The sequence below is a fragment of the Macaca nemestrina genome, chromosome 5 (assembly GCF_043159975.1).
Source record: "Macaca nemestrina isolate mMacNem1 chromosome 5, mMacNem.hap1, whole genome shotgun sequence".
Classification (NCBI taxonomy): Eukaryota; Metazoa; Chordata; class Mammalia; order Primates; family Cercopithecidae; genus Macaca; species Macaca nemestrina.
In genome coordinates, this window is record NC_092129.1 from 115,509,120 (window position 1) to 115,532,415 (window position 23,296).

The window sequence follows — 23,296 nt, forward strand, 5'->3', positions numbered from 1 at the left end:
TATCCTGATATCAAGCATGAGAATCTATGGTAACATAGATATACACTAATTAAATTGAGATTAGAAATCCTTTTCTCTCCCCCTTACCATGTGGATCTTTTCCATTGCATGTAATAATTATTCCAAGAAAACTGTATTAGTAGCAGTTATAAGCACAATACTTTCTCTTAAGGGTTAAGTTATATCTTTAAAATTTTTTATTATGAAGATAACTGCTAAATATATTTATCTTAATTTACAGGATTTCTTTTAATGGGGGAAAAAAAATTTAAGATTTTTCCTGCTGCCCTGATGTCCCGTGCACCAAAGAATATTACCAAGAGGGTTAAAAAGCAACTCACAGAATACAGAAAAACATTTGCAAATTATGTATCAGATAAGGGCCTAGTTACCAGAATATATAAATAACTAAAACTCAACAACAAAAAGACAAACGACCCAATTAAAATATGGGGAAAGGACCTGAATATACATTTCTATAAAGGAGATACATGAATGGTCAATAAGCATATGAAAAGGTGTCCAAGGTCACTAGTCATTAGGGTACTGCAAATCAAAGCTACAATGAAAATATCATCTCCCCCTTACTAGGTTGGCCATGACAAAAACCCTAAAACAAAAAGCAGAATATAACAAGTGTTTCTGAGTATATGAAGAAATTAGAATCCTTGTACATTGCTGGTGGGAATGTAAGGTGGTGCAGCTGCTATGGAAAACAGTGAGGATGTTCCTCAAAAAGTTAAACATAGAATTATCATATGACTCAGCAATTCCACTCCTAGGTATATACCCCAAATAACTAAAAACAGGTATTCAAACAAATATTTGTATACAAATTTTCATACCAGCAACTATTTACAGTAGTCAATAGGTAGAAAGAACTCAAATGTTTATCAATGGACAAACATATAAAATAATGTAGTATACCCACACAGTGGAATTCTGCTACAAAAATAAATCATTATATAATACCACACATCTACAGCCATCTGATCTTTGACAAACCTGAGAAAAACAAGAAATGGGGAAAGGATTCCCTATTTAATAAATGGTGCTGGGAAAATTGGCTAGCCATAAGTACAAAGCTGAAACTGGATCCTTTCCTTACTCCTCACACAAAAATTAATTCAAGATGGATTAGAGACTTAAATGTTAGACCCAATACCATAAAAACCCTAGAAGAAAACCCAGGTAATACCATTCAGGACATAGGCATGGGCAAGGACTTCATGTCTAAAACACCAAAAGCAATGGCAACAAAAGCCAAAATTGACAAATGAGATCTAATTAAACTAAAGAGCTTCTGCACAGCAAAAGAAACTACCATTGGAGTGAACAGGCAACCTACAGAATGGGAGAAAATTTTTGCAATCTACTCATCTGACAAAGGGCTAATATCCAGAACCTACAAAGAACTTAAACAAATTTACAAGAAAAAAACAAACAACCCCATCAAAAAGTGGGCAAAGGATATGAACAGACATTTCTCAAAAGAAGACATTCATGCAGCCAACAGACACATGAAAAAATGCTCGTCATCACTGGCCATCAGAGAAATGCAAATCAAAACTACAATGAGATACCATCTCACACTAGTTAGAATGGCAATCATTAAAAAGTCAGGAAACAACAGGTGCTGGAGAGGATGTGGAGAAATAGGAACTCTTTTACACTGTTGGTGGGATTGTAAACTAGTTCAACCATTATGGAAAACAGTATGGCGATTCCTCCAGGATCTAGAACTAGAAGTACCATATGACCCAGCCATCCCATTACTGGGTATATACCTAAAGGATTATAAATCATGCTGCTATAAAGACACATGCACACGTATGTTCATTGCGGCACTATTCACAATAGGAAAGACTTGGAATCAACCCAAATGTCCATCAGTGACAGACTGGATTAAGAAAATGTGGCACATATACACCATGGAATACTATGCAGCCATAAAAAAGGATGAGTTTGTGTCCTTTGTAGGGACATGGATGCAGCTGGAAACCATCATTCTCAGCAAACTATCGCAAGAACAGAAAACCAAATACCGCATGTTCTCACTCATAGGTGGGAATTGAACAATGAGATCACTTGGACTCGGGAAGGGGAACATCACACACCGGGGCCTATTATGGGGAGGAGGAGGGGGGAGGGATTGCATTGGGAGTTATACCTGATGTAAATGACGAGCTGATGGGTGCTGACGAGTTGATGGGTGCAGCACATCAACATGGCACAAGTATACATACGTAACAAACCAGCATGTTGTTTACATGTACCCCAGAACTTAAAGTATAATAAAAAAAGAAATCATTATATGGATACATGTAAAACATGGATGAAACTTGGTACATTATTCTAAGTGAAACAAACCAGATACAAAATGTTGTATGATTACATTTATATGAAACATCCAAGATCAGTAAATGAGACTAACCCTTGCCAGGGAATGGGGAAAGGGGACATGGGAGTGATTCCTTACTGTGTACAGGGTTTCCTTTTGGAGTGATGCAAATGTCTTGAAATAAGACAGAGGTGATGGTTACACAACACTGTGACTATATTAAATGCCACTGAATTGTACACATTAAAATTGTTAACGGTTAATTTGTGTTACATAAAATCTGTTACACTCAAAATTTGTTATCCCCGCCCTCCCCAACAAAATTACACTTTAGACACAGTTACCTGTATGTGTCATATTACGTAACATCTATGCCTTTGAATCTTCTACTTTGGTGGTGCTGTCAACAAACGTTTTGATTTCCTAGCTATTAGACCATTGGCAGCATACTTAGTGTTCTACAGTATTTTTTTTATGATTAATTCCAGTGAATACAGCAAATGGCATGTTCTCTAATTCAATTGGAAAAAAATCCAAAACTATATTTTATACCACCAAGTTGATACTGAAAACTACGTTTGAGATTGTATTTCTCTTTGCTTGTAAAACATAAACAGTATAGCAAACCAGCATCATAATAAATGGTATTCTAATGTTACAAGTTTGTACTACTATTTTGTTTGAAGTCTTAACTTACATTTCATTTTTAATATTTTACAAATTCATGGGAAAGAGATGAAATGTAGAAATATCAGGTCTGCATCTACTGCTTGGGTTCCCATCCAGTCACTACCATGTACAAGTCATGCAACTTTGGCTGTTATTTCACCTTTCTATAACCTCAATATTTCTTTTATAAAATGGGAATGACAAAGTATTTACTTCATGAGATTGTACTGATGATTAAATGAGTTAACATTTATAAAGCAATTAGTGCCTTACACAGATAATAATTGCTATACACATGTTTATTAAGTAAAAATACAAATAAATTACTATGGTCCGTCTATAAACATTCTGTGGGAAAAACAAACAAACAAAACTTTTCATTTCCAAGAGCACAATATAGTTTATCCATCTATGAAGGTCTCCTTTCAATTTTTAGATGAATTCTTGGGCTTACAGGCAGTGGTCCTGGAAGAATTACCGTAATTTCAATAAAGTATTAGTAACAAACCTGTTGCTATGAACTCAAAAACATAAACAGGCGGCCGGGTGCGGTGGCTCAAGCCTGTAATCCCAGCACTTTGGGAGGCCGAGACGGGTGGATCACGAGGTCAGGAGATCGAGACCATCCTGGCTAACACGGTGAAACCCCGTCTCTACTAAAAAATACAAAAAAATAGCCGGGCGAGGTGGCGGGCACCTGTAGTCCCAGCTACTCGGGAGGCTGAGGCAGGAGAATGGCGTGAACCCAGGAGGCAGAGCTTGCAGTGAGCCGAGATCCGGCCACTGCACTCCAGCCTGGGCGACAGAGCAAGACTCCATCTCAAAACAACAACAACAACAACAAAAAACATAAACAGGCAACTACAAGGTGGGAGAGAAGTTAGACAAAGAAAAAAGAGGCTAACCTCATAGAAGCAGAGTTCCATTTTATAGTTCAAGGAAAGACACAATTTTTTTTAAATAGAGACAGGATCTCACTATGTTGCTCAGACTGGTTGTAAACTCCCAGCCTCAAGTGATCCTCCCACCTCCACCTTCGAAAGTGCTGGGATTACAAGTGTAAGCCACTATGTCCAGCCAGGAAAGACATGTTAATGTGATGAATTTAAATGAGCAGTATTACAGAATACTAAGTAACTGAATAGCAGAGTCACCATATCAACTTGGATTTTTTTGCTCTAGGTTAGAACCATAAATAATAGTGCATGCATTTTAAGTAAAGCCATATGTTTCCAAAAGGCCCTGCTTCCACATAAGAATAAGCTTGAAATTTGTTTTCTTCTTGACCAAGGAATTCTTTTCTGTATCTAAGATATATTAATACTTCACATACAACAATATGTAAAACACAGTTAAACCCTTTGATGCTTTAAGTATGTTATTTGATAGGGTTGCACCAGATATATTGAAATATCATTTACTATTTACCTGAAATTCCAATTTAACTGGGCACTCTGCATTTCTTCTGGCAACCCTATGTATTTGGCTGCAGGATCTTTATTTATAAACATCTGGCATAATAGAACTAAAGATTTATACAAGCTGATGGTTAACATGTCTCTGAAAGAATGTGAAATCAACTGTTACTTTGACTCCACTAACCCTAACAAAAGCTTGTTTAAGTCAGCAATGTTAGCACAAAGCACAAAATCTGGCTCTCTGATCTGCAAACTGAATATATTATTTCCCTAATACTGGACTTATAATTCCAGACACAAGTTACAATCAATATTAAATATGGCATCTCTGATGTTATAATGGGAAGCATTATAACACAACAAGAGGTATCTTTGGAAGCACTAGCAATAAAGATCAGTAAAATTATTGAGGAAATAAACTGCAATGAAAGCAAGTTCTCTATAAGACATAGTGTTGAGAGACAATTCTTCATGCGTCTCTTGCATTTCTGAAAGGTTTGTAAGCAGAAACCCTGACTGTCTTTGTTACAGACTATCTTTTCAAGGATGTTCATATTAGAGAAAAGCCTGGGAAAACAGAGATATGTCTCCCTTTGGAGCAAAGAACAGGTTACAGCATTGGTCGATAAACCTTGCTATCTATTATAAAATATTTTGGATCCCTAAGCACAGAATTTTTCTCCGGTATTGCAATCCACTAGCATAAGCCTGGCCTTTTTTATGTTGGGCTGTGGAAATCTGGGCTCAATGAAAGAGAACAAATGATAATATTACCATTAATAAGGTCCTTTGTCTCATGTTTTCTGCTGCTATACATGAATCAATTTATGATAGGCTAACTTATTGGCATGTAATTAGGAGGGCAAAATCTCAAGATTCTTTACAGTTCTTGACACATAAAATTCAGGATGATTTCAGATTTTTTTTTGCTTTTTATATAAGTTGTCCCACTTGATCATTCCATTTTAGTTTGAAATGACACAAACATCATTCACTTATCATAAATATTTTATCTTTTTAATTAGTATGGGGCACCTGTAATTCACACACAATAGTCTCTATGATGTAGCATGAATGCGTATGGCATATGACTACAGAAGCTCAACAAGTTTGGATGCCTTAATTCGCCAAAAATTTGAAAACCTGAAATCACTGGATCTGAATATTAAAGAATATGGTTGAATGGTATAAAACTAATTTATTAAATTGTTCTTTTCAAGTATGGATTTACATTTCCTCTTTTTAGTCCAACTCTTTGCTTCATAATTTGCTTTCACACCAATAAGGAGAGATTTCATATCAAGGTTTATTTCTGCGACTTAGCTCAATAGTGCTGCTTCTGAATTCGTTATCAGGCAGCCTATATACTTTATTGTAGCTAAGTCTGTCCCTGTACAAACACTGAATGACCTTTAGACTACTTCAGTTCCTGTAGGCTTAGCAATGTATTCTCAGAAGAACAAGATACTTTATTAGCGAAGTTCCTCCTGAATTGCATAAATGGGAGCGAGATAACACAATATGCTACCATGGCCACAGTTTTTGTGATACACGGCAAGGCAGGGCAAGGCTTATTCCTGCTTGAGTAACATTAGGACATTCTCTTATTTTGTCTTTATTATCCTTCCATGATTCATTTAGGAATTAAAATAGGCCCTATCCTGGTGTCTGGAATGGGGTGAGAAAAAGGAAGCTCTAGGTAAAATTCCAAAGTTTACCTTTGGTATTCTAGTTTTCCACAAACCTGATTTTTGTCTTGGTCCCCTTTCTTTGTCCTTGCTTCTCAAAGTTGTGTTCACCAGCTGCTCTTTTAAGTTTACCTTCTTGTTCCTATTCCACCCAGAACAGTTTCTTTCCCATTGAATATCAAGCTATAAAGTTGCATCTAATCCTTGCAACCATTCTCTTCCCAGAACTTCCAATCAGGTGACAAAAACAGAACAATTTAATGGAACTATAATATTTTTCTCTAGTAACACATAGTTTAAAAAAAAAAAAAAAAAGCCCTGTCTGCTTGTGGGAACTAAATAAAAACATATTAAAAAAAAAAAAAAAAAAAAAAAGAAAAGAAAAAAAAGAAAAGAAAAAACAAAAAAAAAAAAAAAAAAAGAGAAAAAAATACCCTGAAGATTACCTTTCCCATGTAAAACTATTTCTTGCTACTGGCCTTTACTTCTACTGGTCACTAAAAATAACCTTCGAACAGACTTTTATTTTGTGGAAGAGGTGTCAACTCTCCTCTTAGTTTTATAATGCAGGGGTTGGCAAACTACAGCCTGAGAACCAAATCTGGCCCAACACCTGTTTTTGTAAATAAAACTTTATTGAAACACAGCCACATTCACTTATTCATATACCATCCATGGCGGCTTTCATGTTACAACAGAGTTGAGTAGTTAAGACAAAAATGTGTGGCTCCCAAAGCCCAAAATGTTTACCATTTGGTCCTTAACAGAAAAAGCTGATTCTTGTTCTACAGCATAGAAAACTGGGTCGCTGGTTGTGTATTCTGACATACTTTTCAAGAAAACTTTGCCTGAGGTATTGGTATGCATTCACCTCACCTCTCTATAGAGGTGGACTGGCTTTCAAGTCTTGTCAGAGTCCTAAATTTCCAAAAAAAGAATGTCAGTGAGATCCTTTAATGCTTATCAACGTCACTTTAATTTACCCTGAAAACTGGCTACCTTTCTGATACTATTACCATAATTCATTGTTATTCAAAATCTTGGTAATGAGAAATGATGTTCATGAAAATTGCCGAAAAAAATACATTCCATTCATTATGTTATTCATTCTAAATTGCTACATTAAGATGATGCCAGACCATTAGTAAGTTGAATACAGTGATTACGCTATTTCATCCATTGTAGAATCCTTTTTATTTAGCCCTTTAGAGAAGGTGATTGATCTTTAATAAATAACTTCTAAGAAAAAGTCCTATAAAACAACAGTATTTTATATATGGATCCTATTTGCTACAATATAGCAAAAATAATGAAACAAAACAAAACACACAGGGAGAAAATTACCACCACCAAAAATTGCTTTTTTGAAAAGACAAATAAAATAACAAAGTTCTGGTGAGACAATTCAAGAAAAAAAGAGTGAAGGCACAAACAACTAGAAACTAAAATAAAATCAGGAATGAAACTAGAAAACATTAGATACTGTAGATATTAAAAAGATAACTGAAGGATACTATGAACTACTTGATGTCTATAAATTAAAAAAACTTAGAATGGGCAAACTCCTCGAAAAATGTAATTTACCAAAACTGATTGAAAAAAACTGTAATATCCCCCAGTACTGTGTCATCTTAATCTAATCACTGGGAAATATAATACAAACCCAAACTGAAGAATAGTTCACAAACTTACTGGCCAATACTCTGAAAAGTCAAGGTCATGCAAAGATAAGGAATTCATCCCGATTAAATGAGTAAAGGAACATGAAAACTGAATTCAGTGTGATCCTGAATTTGATCTTGGAAAAAGTTGTTATGCAAAACATTAGTAAGATGATTGGTAAAACTTAAATATGGGCCATACATTAAATATCAGTATTGTATCAATATAAAATTTTCTAAAGTAGATCAGTGTATTGGTTAACTAAGACAATGTCCTTATTCTTAGAATATATGTGCTGAAGTACTTAATCATAAAAGAATACTATGTCTATAATCATCATATTGCTCAGGAAAAACAATGTAAGTATATATGTATGCATATTTACATGTGTATCTACCTACAAAAAAGAGGCAATGATAAACCAAATGTGCCAAAATGCTGATTTGTGATTCTGATGAAAATTATATAGAAGTACTCTGCATTACCTTTTTTTTTTTTTTTCTTTTTTTTGAGATGGAGTTTCACTCTTGTTGCCCAGGCTGGAGTACAGTGGTGTAATCTCAGCTCACTGCAACCTCCACCTCTACCACTGCCTCAGCCTCCCAAGTAGCTGGGACTACAGGCACTTGCCACCATACCTGGATACTTTCTGTATTTTTAGTAGAGATGGGGTTTCACCATGTTGGCCAGGCTGGTCTTGAACTCCTGACCTCAGGTGATCCACCTGCTTTGGCCTCCGAAAGTGCCGGGATTCCAGGTGTGAGCCACCACTCCTGGCCACTTTAAGAAAACTTAAAGTCTTCTGTAAGTTTCTGATTATACTTTAGAAGCTTTACAGTTTTGCCTTTCACATTTAAATCTTCAATCCACTTGGAACTGAATTTTATTTAATATTTACCACATGGATACTCAATTGTCTCAAACATCATTTATTGAAAAATCTCTCTGATCCACATATGTTATGTCCAAAAATGGCTATGTCCATGTCTGGCCTTTCTCTTAGTTTCCTTCTATTCTAAAATTAAGACCTCCAGTTCATTAAAAAACAATATAAAATCAATGAAAACAATAAACCATGAATGAGAGAGGCTCTATTAGTAAAAACACATAACAAAGGACACAGAAAAGCATTAGAAATAAAGAAGAAAAAAGTAATCTTATTAGAAATGGGCAAAAGATTAGAATAGGCATTTCATATGGGGCAAACCTGCATAACCAATAATCACACAAAGCAGTGCTCAACCACATGGGTAATCAGAGAAATGCAAATTAAAGCCTCAATAATATACCATTTCACATCTATCAGTTTGGCAAAGTTCAAAAAGCTTGCCAGTATCAAGAATTGGAGAGTATGTGGAGTAACAAACTGTGCTGGTGGGAGTAAAAATTGGTACAACTCTGAAAACTGTCACATTAGCTAGTAAAATTGAAGTTATGCATACCCTATGACTCAGCAATTTCCCTCACAGGTAAGTATTTCAGATGAACTGGTATGCCAGGACATATACACAAGAATGTTCATAGCAGTTTGGTTTGTAATAGCTACTACAAGTTAGAAGTAATCCAAGTATCTATCAACAGTAGAACAGATAAACAAATGTGGATATATTCAAATGGAGATATATTACAGCAATGATAATGAACAATCTACAGGTACTGTCAAAAAAGACGGATTAATCTTCTAATGTCTTGAGTGAAAAAGCAAGATACAGAAGAACACTACTGTACAATTTCATCTATATAGAATTCAATAACAGGTGGAAACAACCTCCACTATTTAACATGCATACATAGATAATAAAACTAAAAGAGAAGTAAGGAACTCATCATCTACAAAAGACAGGATAGTGATTACTTCTAAGTATTAAGAAGGGTATAGTAAGTGGAAAAGACACAGAGCAAACATCTGTAGTATTGAGAGTATTCTACTTCTTGATCTGCATAATAACTGAAAGGGTGTATGCTTTTAATTATTTGATAAAATGTGCCTGTTGCATGCATTTTCTGACTGACTATATGTTATGTTTTATAATTAAGAAAATTTTTTTTAAAAAGGAAAAGAAATTAATGATGTTTGGAGGAACCCCTAGTATGTAAGGTAAAATCAGGGTGCATGCAGAGTATATAAGGAAAAAAGATGGAAAGATAGTTATTTAACATGTAAAATCTCTTTAGATGCTATACAATAAAATTGCATAGAAATTCCTGCATAATGTCCATACTAGGTCTACAGCTAACATATATGTGTAATGTGTGGACTGCCCCCTCCATCTTGCCAAGTTTATAATGCACATTCCTTTATTAGGTCAGTGATAGAGAGAAAAAGGGAAGGAAAAGGAGAAGAGGAAGACTAAGTTTGAGATAGCTCTCTAGTTCCTGATTCCTGTCCCTAATGAAGCTTGGCTATTAATTCCTACTCTTAGGTTCCAGGGGCTATTCTGTATCATATATTTTCCTATTTTACTTACTTTTAGGTGGTTTTTCTTAGCAGCAGAGATTGTGATTGAAACAGGTCATATGCTTAACTGTATTGTTCCATTCTATTATTAATTTTGGAAGTCAAACAATAACATTATGATAAATGTCTTCTGATTTATCAATATATAGGTAAAAATCAGGTTTGTTTTCATAAAAATTTTCTAAAGGTAAATAATACTCATTAAAATGCTCTAAAATCACTTCTCTTTAACTTACCCTCAAAGTATGGTGCTCTTGTGCTAATAATATTCTTAGTTCTTCGTGTAGTGTTATAACTTCCAGAAACTGTCCCCATAAAGCCATCAAAAGTGAGCAAAGTTGTGCAAGATTCATATTGATAAGTTCTGCCAGTTCATCAGGATTCTCTATTTTCTGAAATTAAAAGAAAAAAAATTTCACTGTTTCCCAAGATTTAATATAACATACTTAAATATGTTACTGAGAATATTAATACAAAGGCAAATTTGTGATTTAAAAAAAGAAATGTGCATTTGTATGTGCACGCACATGTGTGTAGAGAGAGAAAGATCAATTGACAATGGTTTTTCAATTACCTGATAGTTACTGAAGCCATTTTCAACAACTTAACCAATATTTCAATATCTAAGATGTCTTGTTAACTGAAATAATGTCAATTGTAAACTAAAACGACAAATTCGGATGCTATAGAGAATGATCAGGTTCTAACATCAAAATATTGGGAATTTTAAACACAGTATTCAAATAATGATGAGAGTTATAATTTTTTTGAAAGGTAATATATTCTTAAGATTTTTCCTCAACCAGCTAAGAAAAATACTTAAAATATCTATGACTCCTTAGAAAAAATTGAGATACTTTCTGAAGTAGTCCTTTTCTCTTACTCCTATGTTCTTAGGTTCTACTTCACTTGTGAGTAATCCTTTTACAGAGTTGTCAAACACTTATTTTTTTTTTCATTTCTAACAATTCACTCACTTGCTATTTACTGAACACATTTTAAATGCTAATGGCCTAGATTCTAGAGATACAAAGATTAATATGAGAAGTTCACGGTCTAGTGAGGAGAGAAAAGCAGGTAAACAAACTATTATAAAATACTGTTATTAGGACATGATCGGAAGATGGCCGAATAGGAACAGCTCCGGTCTGCAGCTCCCAGTGACACCAATGCAGAAGGTGGGTGATTGCTGCATTTTCAACTGAGGTACCCAGTTCATCTCATTGGGACTGGTTAGGCAGTGAGTCCAACCCACAGAGGGTGAGTAGAAGTAGGGTGGGGCGTTGCTTCACCTGGGAAGTACCAGAAGCCAGGGAACCTCCCTCCCCCAGCCAAGGAAAGCCATGAGGGCTGTGCTATCCAGCCAGATCACTATGCTTTTCCCGCAGTTTTTGCAATCTGCAGATCAGGAGGTTCCCTCATGTGCCTACACCACCAGGACCCTGGGTTACAAGCACAAAAGTGGGCAGTTGTTTGGGCAGACACTGAGCTAGCTGAAGGAGTTTTTTTCATACCCCAGTGGTGCCTGGAACCCCAGCAAGACAGAACCGTTCACTCCCCCGCAAAGGAGGCTGAAGCCAGGGAGCCAGGTGGTCTCGCTCAGCGGGTCCCACTCCCACCGAGCCCAGCAAGCTAGGAATCAATGGCTTGAAATTCTCGCTGCCAGCACAGCAGTCCGAAGTCGACTGGGGAAGATCAAGCTTGGTAAGGGAGGGGCGTCTGTTATTACTGAGGCTTTAGTAGGTGGTTTTCCACTGACAGTGCTAAGGAGGCTGGAAGGTTTAGACCGGGTAGAACTCATCACAGCGCGGCAAAGCAGCTGCGGCCAGACTGCTTCTCTAGATTCCTCCTCACTGAGCAGGGCATCATTGAAGAAAGGGTAACAGCCCCAGTCAGCGGCTTACAGATAAACTCCTATCTCCCTGGGAGAGAGCCCCTAGGGGAAGGGACAGCTGTGGGTGCAGCTTCGCGGATTTAATCGTTCCTGCCTGCTGGCTCTGAAGAGAGCAGCTGATCCTGACAAGAGGGATTCTCCAAGCACAGTGCACCAGCTCTGAAAGTGACAGGGAGAATGGAACCAAGATGGAAAACACACTTCAGGATATTATCCAGGAGAACTTCCCTAACCTAGCATGACAGGCCAATATTCAAACTCAGGAAATACAGAGAACACCACTAAGATTCTCCTCAGGAAGAGCAACCCCAAGAACACATAATCTTCAGATTCTCCAAGGTTGAAATCAAGGAAAAAATGCTAAGGGCAGCCAGAGAGAAAGATCAGGTTACTACAAAGGGAAGCCCATCAGAATAATTGCAGAGCTCTCTGCAGAAAGAAGAGAGTGGGGGCCGATATTCAACATTATCAAAAGAAAAGCATTTTCAACCCAGAATTTCATATCCAACCAAAAAGCTTCATAAGTGAAGGAAAAATAAAATCCTTTACAGACAAGGAAATGCTGAGGGATTTTGTCATCAGGCCTGTCTTACAAGAGCTCCTGAAGGAAGCAATAAATATGTAAAGGAAAACCAGTACCAGCCACTGTAAAAACACACCAAAATATAAAGACCAATGACACTATAAAGAAACTGCATTGACTAATGGGCAAAATAACCAGCTAGTATCATGATGACAAGATCAAATTAATAGGTAACAATATTAACCTTAAATGTAAATAGACTAAATGCTACAATTAAAAATACAGACTGGCAAATTGGATAAAGAGTCAAGACCCATTGGTGGGCTGTATTCAGGAGACCCATCTCATGTGCAAAGACACATATAGGCTCAAAATAAAGGGATGGAGGAATATTCACCAAGCAAGTGGAAAGCAAAAGGAAAAAAAAAAAAAAGAAAGAAAAAAAAAAGAAAAAAAAAGCAGGGGATGCAATCCTAGTCTCTGATAAAACAGATTGTAAACCAACAAAGATGAAAAAAAAGACAAAGAAGGGCATAAAGGTAAAGGGATAAATTCAACAAGAGCTAACTATCCAAAATATATATGCATCCAATACAAGAGAACCCAGATTCATAAAGCAAGTTGTTAGAGACCTACAAAGAGACTTAGACTCCCACACAATAATAGTAGGAGTCTTTAACATCCCACTGTCATTATTAGACAGATCAACGAGACAGGCAATCAACAAGGATATTCAGGACTTGAACTCAGCTCTGGACCAGGTGGACCTAGTAGACATCTACAGAACTCTTCACCCCAAATGAATAAAATATACATTCTTCTCAGTGCCACATAGCACTAAAATCGATTACATAATTGGAAGTAAAACACCCCTCAGCAACTGCAAAAGAATGGAAATCATAATAAACAGTCTCTCAGACCACAGTGCAATCAAATTATAACTCAGGATTAAGAAACTCACTCAAAGCTGTAGAACACGTGGAAACTGAACAACCTGCTCCTGAATGACTACTGGGTAAATAACGAAATTAAGGTAGAAATAAAGAAGTTCTTTGAAACCAATGAGAACAAAGAGACAATGTACCAGAATCTCTGGGACACAGCAAAAGCAATGTTAACAGGGAAATTTACAGCACTAAATGCCCACATCAGAAAGTTGAAAAGATCTAAAATCGACACCATAACATCACAATTAAAAGAATTATAGAAGCAAGAGCAAACAAATTCAAAAGCTAGCAGAAGACAAGAAATAACTAAAATCAGAGCAGAACTGAAGGAGACAGAGACATGAAAAACCTTAAAAAAAAAAAAAAATCAATGAATCCAGGAACTGGTGTTTTTGAAAAGATAAACAAAATAGGTAGACCACTAGCCAGACTAATAAAGAAGAAAAGAGAGAAGAAACAAATAGACACAAAAAATGATAAAGGGGTATCACTACTGACCCCACAGAAATACAAACTAACATCAGAGAATACTATAAACACCTCTACACAAACAAACTAGAAAATTTGGAAGAAATGGATAAATTCCTGGACACGTACACCCTCCCAAGAGTAAACCAGGAAGATGCTGAATCCCTGAATAGGCCAATAACAAGGTCGGAAATTGAGGCAGTAATTAATAGCCTACCAACCAAAAAAACTCCAGGACCAGATGGATTCACAGCCAAATTCTACCAGAGGTACAAAGAGGGGCTAGTACTGAATTCCTTCTGAAACTATTCCAAACAATGGAAAAGTAAGGACTCCTGCCTAACTCATTTTATGAGACCAGCATCATCCTGATACCAAAACCTGGCACAGACACAACAAAAAAAGAAAATTTCAGGCCAATATCTCTGATGAACATCAATGAGAAAATCCTCAATAAAACACTGGCAAAGCTAATCCAGCAGCACATCAAAAAGATTATCCACCACAATCCAGTCGGCTTCATCCCTGGGATGCAAGGCTGGTTCAACATATGCAAATCAATAAATGTAATCCATAAACCACATGATTATCTCAATAGATGCAGAAAAGGCCTTTGCTAAAATTTAACATCCCTTCATGTTAAAAACTCTCAATAAAGTAGGTATTGATGGAACATATCTCAAAATAGTAAGAGCTATTTATGACAAACCTACAGCCAATATCATACTGAATGGGCAAAAGGGGGAAGCATTCCCTGTGAAAACCAGCACAAGACAAGAATGCCCTCTTTCACACCTCCTATTCAACATAGTGCTGGAAGTTCTAGCCAGGGCAATCAGGCAAGAGAAAGAAATAAAAGGTATTCAAATAGGAAGATAAATTGTTTGTCTCTGTTTGAAGATGACATGATTGTCTATTTAGAAAACCCCATCGTCTCAGCCCAAAATCTCCTTAAGCTGATAAGCAGCTTCAGCAAAGTTTCAGGACACAAAATCAATGTGCAAATATCACAAGCATTCCTATACACCAATAATAGACAGACAGCCAAGTCATGAGTGTATTGCCATTCACAATTGCTACCAAGAGAATAAAAAACCTAGGAATGCAACTTACAGGGGATGTGAAGGACCTCTTCAAGGAGAACTACAAACCACTGCTCAAGGAAATAAGAGGACACAAACAAATGGAAAAACATTCCACGCTCATGGATAGGAGGAATCAATATTCTGTCTATACTGCCCAAAGTAATGTATAGATTCAATGCTATCTCCATCAAGCCACCATTGACTTTCTTCACAGAATTAGAAAAAACTACTTTAAATTTCATATGGAACCAAAAAACAGCCCATATAGCCAAGACAATCCTAAGCAAAAAGAACAGAGCTGGAGGCATACCACCACCAGACTTCAAACTATACTACAAGTCTACAGTAACCAAAACAGCATGTTACTGGTACCAAAACAGATACATAGACCAACGGAACAGAACAGAGGCCTCAGAAATATCACCATACATCTACAACCATCTGATCTTTGACAAACCTGACAAAAAGAAAAAAAAAAAAAAAGCAATGGGGAAAGGATTCCCTATTTAATATATGGTGTTGGGAAAATTGGCTAGCCATACGCAGAAAACTGAGACTGGACCCCCTTCCTTACACCTTGTACAAAATTAACTCAAGATGGATTAAAGACTTAAATATAAGACCTAAAACCATAAAAACCCTACAAGAAAACCTAGGCAATGCCATTCAGGACATAGGCATGATGGGCAAAGACTTCATGACTAAAACACCAAAAGCAATGGCAACAAAAGCCAAAATTGACAAATGACATCTAATTAAACTAAAGAGCTTCTACACGGCAAAAGAAACTCTCATCAGAGTGAACAGACAACCTATAGAATGGGAGAAAATTTTTGCAATCTATCCATCTGACAAAGGGCTCATATACAGAATCTACAAGGAACTTAAACAAATTTACAAGAAAAAAACAACCCCACTGAAAAGTGGACGAAGGATATGAACAGACACTTCTCAAAAGAAGACATTTATGCGGCCAACAAACATACGAAAAAAAAGCTTATCATCACTGGTCATTAGAGAAATGCAAATCAAAACCACAATGAGATACCATCTCATACCAGTTAGAATGGCAGTCATTAAAAAGTCAGGAAACAACCAATGCTGGAGAGGATGTGCAGAAATAGAAAGGCTTTTAAACTACTGGTGGGAGTGTAAATTAGTTCAACCATTGTGGAAGACAGTGTAGCGATTCCTCAAGGATCTAGAACCAGAAATATCACTTGACCCCGCAATTCCATTACCGGGTATATACCTAAACGATTATAAATCATGCTACTGTAAAGATACATGCACACGTATGTTTATTGCAGCACTATTCACAATAGCGAAGACCTGTAACCAACCCAAATGCCCATCAATGATAGAGTAGGTAAAGAAAATGTGGCACACATATACCATAGAATACTATGCGGCCATAAAAAAGGATGAGTTCATGTCCTTTGCAGGAACATGGATAAAGCTGGAAACCATCATTCTCAGCAAACTGACACAGGAACAGAAAACCAAACACCGCATGTTCTCACTCATAAGTGGGAGTTGTACAATGAGAACACATGGACACAGGGCGGGGAACATCATACACCAGGGCCTGTCAGGGAGTGAGGGGCTAGGGGAAAGATAGCATTAGGAAAAATACCTAATGTAGATGTCGGGTTGATGGATGTGCAAACCACCATGGCACGTGTATACCTATGTAACGAACCTGCACTTTCTGCACATGTATCCCAGAACTTAAAAGTATAATTAAAACAAAATAAAATAAAAATAAATTTCTGTGTGTGTGTATGTGTGTGTGTATCCCCAAAGGCTGCTTATCACATATGATACTGCTACTCTCAGTTTATTTTTATTTCTTTTTAAAGTCTGCAGTTCAGCAGGCTTTTCTTCCCCCACTCAAATCACACTTTCATTTACCTTGCCTAACTCAGAGAAGACGCTAAACAAAAATTAAACAAAATTAGTAAGAAGAGGAGGAATTATGATCATGTCCTATTCACTTTTGTGACTCTAGTTACTCGTACATAGTAGTAACTCAATAAATATTTACTGAGTGAATAAATAAGTGAATGAGAAGTTATAGTTTTCAGATTAAAAAAAACTTCCAGAATTTATAAAAAACATTTGTATGTTTACAGAATTTATGGAAAATGTTTACATTTCTATGAAAAAGAGCTCCCATAATTTATGGAAAAGGTTTATAAATACCAGAAGCTGGAATGGAAGCTAAGAGTCAAGATATAATGAATAAAGATTCATCAACATATGATGAATTTCCTGCTGTGTTTTTTCCCGAGATGGTTTTACAAATGTAGCACAAATGAAGCTAACAAGTTTTTCATGTCTCTTTTAAGAATATGGACTTTAAAATATAAGCTGAAACTTGCAGTATTATTGTCCCCAAGGAGAGTTTTAATGGAGTTTAGAAAAAGAAGAGTTGGATAAGTAACTGAGAGTAATTAAATAGCATTGTATAAGATATGAAACACTTCACTTAGCATGGTCTATACAAAAGTAGAAACAATTTTCTGGCCTTTAACCCAGGCAAATAAATAAATAAATAAATAAATAAATAAATAAATAAAGTACACAACTCTCTTTTTATTTTTCCTGAGAGCAAGGTTATCTAGATACCTAGTACTTATTAATTTTATTCCCTAGGGATCATGATACTGCAGTTCTGAAAAACTTTAGTACTCTCATTGTTGGAAAAGCATCCCTGAAGCATAGATAAATTATTTCTCTGGTTTTCATAAATCTCTTGTAATAAATACCAAAATAAATAATAATACAATTTTTTATATTAACAAAGGAAATTAGAATTACGTTTGGCATGATCTTTTATATATATAAATGTAGGAATAAGACTTTACATTTGTATATTTTTCTTTTCTTTTTTTAAACTTGAGACAGGGTCTCATTACATGGCCCAGGCTGGAGTGCAGTGGCTATTCAAAGGTATGAATACAGTCTCAACTCCTGCACTCAGGCAGTACTCCCACCTCAGTCTCCTGAGTAGGTGGGACTACAGGTGTGTGCCACTGTGTCTGGCTACATTTGCGTTTTTTTCAAATCACATTATCTTACACATATATATTTTCCCATAACATTCACCGCTTGTTTGATTGCAAAATGCTGCTTTACTTAGAAAATATGAGAAAGCAAAAAAAGATGAAAAAAGTTCATTTTAGTGTACAGGCTTCAAGTTTTTTTCAATTATATACATAAAGCAAAAGCTAAAATAATATATAGTTTCATACAATTTTCACTGAATATAATACAGTATGAACATTTTTCCACTTCATCAAACATTTGTTAAAAACATCTTTTTATTTTATTTATTTTTTTTTTTGAGGCAGAGTCTCACTCTGTCGGCCAGACTGGAGTGTAATGGAATGCTCTTGGCTCACTGCAACCTTTGCCTCCTGGGTTCAAGCGATTCTCCCTGCCTCAGCCTCCCAAGTAGCTGGGATTATAGATGCCCACCACCACACCCAGTTAATTTTTGTATTTTTAGTAGAGATGGGGTTTTGCCATGTTGGCCAGACTGGTCTCCAACTCTTGACCTCAGGTGATCCGCTCGCCTTGGCTTCCCTGGATTACAGGTGTGAGCCACTGCGCCTGGCCAAAAACATCATTTTTAAGGCTGTATAACTTAGATTACAAGTATCCCGTAATTTGTTTAACCATTCTACCACTGGGCATTTATTAAACAATTTTACAATATTATGAATCTTCACATGAACCTCTGTTTAGCTTTTGGTATACACTAAGAAGAGATATTTTTCTGGCTGTGGATACATACTGCCAATCTAATCCCTGAAAAAGATATACAAGGTATGAGAATTTGTATCTCACCACGTCTCAAGACACATTATAATATGTTATAGGTTGTTGATGTTAAAGTTTACGACATCCATTTACATACTGAAATATGTATATCTAAAAAATTAATTAGCAATACATGGATACATATGTATTATTTTTAAACATTTAATATAGATGCATATAAAGAATAAAAATTCCCATTTACAAACTTTACCCTCCATGCCACTTTTTTTCTGTATTACTGTTAAAAGCTTGGAATATATATATCCTTTCAAATATTTCATATATAATCACATAAACACAATAAAATACACAAACAGCTTTTTAGTTCTTTTAACGTACTATACAAAATCATATTATTCATATTTTTCTTTTTTCAATATATCTTGAAGAGTTTTCAGCATGAAAACAGTATCTAGCATCATGAATTAATAAATATTTTCTGAATTAAATAATTCATGACAATTTCATAGAGATCCACCTAATGCTTTTAAATGGCTACATCAGAATTGATAATAATTAATGATGTAATTTCTTATATTTGTGCACATTTATATTTTTGTAGAACAGATTATTAAATAAAAACTGCTGTGCAGATTTAATAATTGTGCAACATGTAAGTGTTTTTAAAATACATCAATGGACTAATGTTAAAAAATATTGTGCCAGTTTATACCATCACCAACAGGGTATGCAGATACTAGTTTCACTACAGTCTTGCAAAAAATGAAGATCAGTAGTCACTTTCATTCTTGCAAATTTCATAGGCAAAAAAAATAACCTATTAGAATTTGCATTCCCCTGGTTTCCAGTAAGAATGAGTATCATTTCAGGAGCTAAATTATTCTGCTAAGGACTCATTTGTACACTGCCTCATTGTATCCTTTTTTTTTTTTTAACAAGGGTGTTGTTTTAAAATTGATACTTGAGAGCATGTTATATATAGTGAGCACTGACCATTAGCCTGCTTTAAATATTGCAAATATTCTCTTCCAGTCTATTCTTTGCTTTCAAATTTATAGTACATTTTGTTACAAAGAAATTTCAAATCATCAATGTCTTATTTTGTCCCTTAGGTTTTTATTGGTCTTTAAAAAACCTTTTTAAAAATTGTCTGAGGGAGTCATTTCATATCCCAAGATCAGATTGTTTATATTTACATATGTATGTAATTTTTTTCTTCCTAATTTCTTTGGACACTTAACTCTTTAGTCCATTTAGAACTGTTGCTATAGCATGGCATGACGTTAACTTTACCACAATAGTTATAGACCCTGACATTACTGATATTTTATCATACACTTAGTTATTAAACATAATAGTGACTATTTTAGTGCTGTTTAATTCCACTGACTTGTCTTTTTATTCTTTTAAAGAAATCCTACCTTATTTCTTTTCATTACTGTTATTTTACATATATTTTAGTATCCAGTTGAGCAAGTCTTTCTTCATTTGTATTATTTTAAAATTACATTATTTTTTAAAAAGTTTTTCTTAGCCATCTTTACATTTCTTGAAAAGATTTTAAAAACAGGTTTAAATTTCCAGTGGGATTTTGGTTTGGACTCATTAAAATGATTGACTGGAGTAAAACTGATATATTTTAGTGATTATCTACAGGAGTATCATATGTATATTTATTCAAAATTTCTTTAATAGCTCAGTGAAACACTGCAGATGTTTTCATATTAACCGCACACATCTTAAGATTGTTTAATGTTCTTTTGAGCAATTATCATAAGAACATTAGTGACTTTTTTAAAGAAAATATTTACCTTACTTGAACTGCAGAGAAAACCTCTAGGACAGTATACAAAACTTATGTATCCTGCATATGCATAATTTTCTTAGAATACCTTTTTGAATGGGTCTAGTCCTCATTCAAATTTACATACAAAAGTATATCCAAACCAAATACATATTTTCCTTTGATTCACGCCTCTGATTTCTTCCATTAATGTAGCTGACCAAGAGTGAATGCATAGTGAAACATGCATTTAGTTAAAAACATTTAGTTTCTCAGAAAAAGAAAGGCAAATGTATCAATTTAATTGCAAGAGTGAACTGAAAAAATGATATGAGAAGCAAATTGATCTACTGAAATAAAACAAATTTTCATTTTTAAACAGTATCATTTTATAAACTTGTACAAGTGATGTTTTAAAAACGTGTCCAAGAGAGTGAACAGAAGAAAATGTACAGCTTGATCAGTTAATTATCTTTGCTATTTCATTTATATGAAGAATAACATACTTTTTAAAAGGTAAGTTAACTTTATGCTGAAGCCAAATGAATTTTGACCAACTAAGTTGGTTCTACAATGGTTCTACAATGATCAACCACTTTATCTTCGCATTTTAGGAACTATAAATACTTTAAGTTTTCATAGACAAAATATCTAGAATAGGAAACAGAAACCACTCAAATAACTTGATGATGTGAATCAAAAAAATCCAAGTACCTTAACTTCTTCACATAGTTCAGTAAGTCGAGCTTCTACATCCATTTCCTCTGGAAGGAGTAAAGAGTAGAGGAAATATTTCAATGTTAGATATTTAATTTATATAAATAAAATTCCCATAAAAACTGAAAATTAAGACGTATCTGGACTACATTCAATGAATTAAATTTCAAGGTAACATATTTTCATAAACATATTAATTATATAGGTAACGTGATTATTAAATTCTACATTCTGATAAATATCATTTTTCAGTTTTCACAAGAGTTAACACTGTCAAGGAAACTTAACTATATACATTAAGTAACTTGCACAACTGTGTTACACAAAAGAGTAACTATATAATTAGATTTTACTGTACTTCATATTTTATAATTTCCAGTATGGTTTAGTATTTTGTGTTATACATACACATGCCTTGCTTTCTCGTTTTTTACAAAAGCTATTCCTAAAATGCTCAAGTAAAATCAATTTTTATAACTGAAACATTTAAAATATACCTGGGGTGTAGGCTACTTAATAAAAATGAATATCAAGATCCTTTAATAAAGTTAGTTCCTAATACATTTATTTTTCTATAAAATATTCTTAAACTGAGGCAAATATTTGCCATACAACTCTGATTTACTTAATATATGCTATAATCATCTATAAAGAGGTACACAGATTTACAATTAAAATGGTAATATTTACCTGGAAAAACAGAAACTAAAAAAAATAAAGATTTATTAATTATTTATTTTTGGCAGGGAGGAATTACACTAAGGTCTGAAATATCTTTACATACACATAATTTTTAAGTAGAAATCAAACAGGTCTTTTAAAAGAACTGTAACAGCATAGTTATAACCATACAAAATTCCCATAATCTTGTTGTGAAAGAGTTTAATTAATCCTTCTCACATAAAGGCAAGAACACATTCTGTAACATCCCTGAATTCACTTATCAGCTGACTAATTTGTAAGACAGACTGAATGTTTACTACATGATAAAAATGATAAACATTTAAATTTGTTAAAAAAAAGCAATCACAATTATATGGTAAAACACAACCACAGTATAATTATTAAGAGTAGGGAGACAGCCAGATATGAGCAGCCAAGGGAGCCTCTGGGCAAAGAAGTCCTGGAGATGCTGCCCACTGACAGTAAAAAGGACGATGGCTATATTGGCTACACCTGGCCTTGTGGTTGGGCTCCTGCGACCCTGAAGCATGTGCACTCCTCCAATAACTCACCCTAGAATAGTCTTTTGCTCATTACAATAGTAAAAAACACACCCCGAGGTGGAGATTTTAAATGCTAACAAGACAAGCAACATGTGTACTAGCATGTACAACTACAGAGCGTATATGCCCAAGGGGATTGCCTAAAACATGATTGCAAGTGACACCTCCTCATGCCCTTTCATGAATAATCATGTATTCTTCATAGAGTCCCCCAGCACTGGCTGCTGCTGGCTCACTCTCTCCAGAAGCTTGCTCTGCTTTATCTTTCAGAGTGCAGTACTGTCTCTTTAAATAAATTCTGCTACATAACCCTTGCTGCGTGTCTCTTGGCTGAATTCTTCCTTCAACAAGAACCAAGGACACTGCACCCCTCCTGGTAACATAATGTGAACAACAAATACTCTGTTGTTAACTAAAAATCAATGGAACACATATATTTCATAACTCACAAAATATACAAGTAAAATTGTATTTAGATATTGATATATACCAAAAAATAGATCACTAATTTGGCCAACTTGTTGGTAACTAAAGAAATTTGCTATGATTTCACAAATCATTTCACTGTCAGATAAACCAGTGGCTTATCTGCATTAAAACCACCACTCCCATAGGCCAACATCTGTTT

General features: G+C 35.0%; 1 protein-coding gene across 13 annotated transcripts in view; it reads right to left on the bottom strand.

The window, feature by feature from the left end:
• The window catches only part of LOC105479484 (family with sequence similarity 135 member A), a 135,071-nt gene that overhangs the window by 50,223 nt on the left and 61,552 nt on the right, over positions 1 to 23,296 (bottom strand). For all 13 annotated transcript variants that reach the window (XM_071096897.1, XM_071096891.1, XM_071096902.1 and 10 more), the window contains 2 exons: positions 21,440 to 21,489; positions 10,473 to 10,628 (listed from right to left, as the gene is read on the bottom strand). In XM_071096897.1, the coding sequence (XP_070952998.1) occupies positions 10,473 to 10,628; positions 21,440 to 21,489 (206 nt within the window). The remainder of the gene's footprint in view (positions 1 to 10,472; positions 10,629 to 21,439; positions 21,490 to 23,296) is intronic.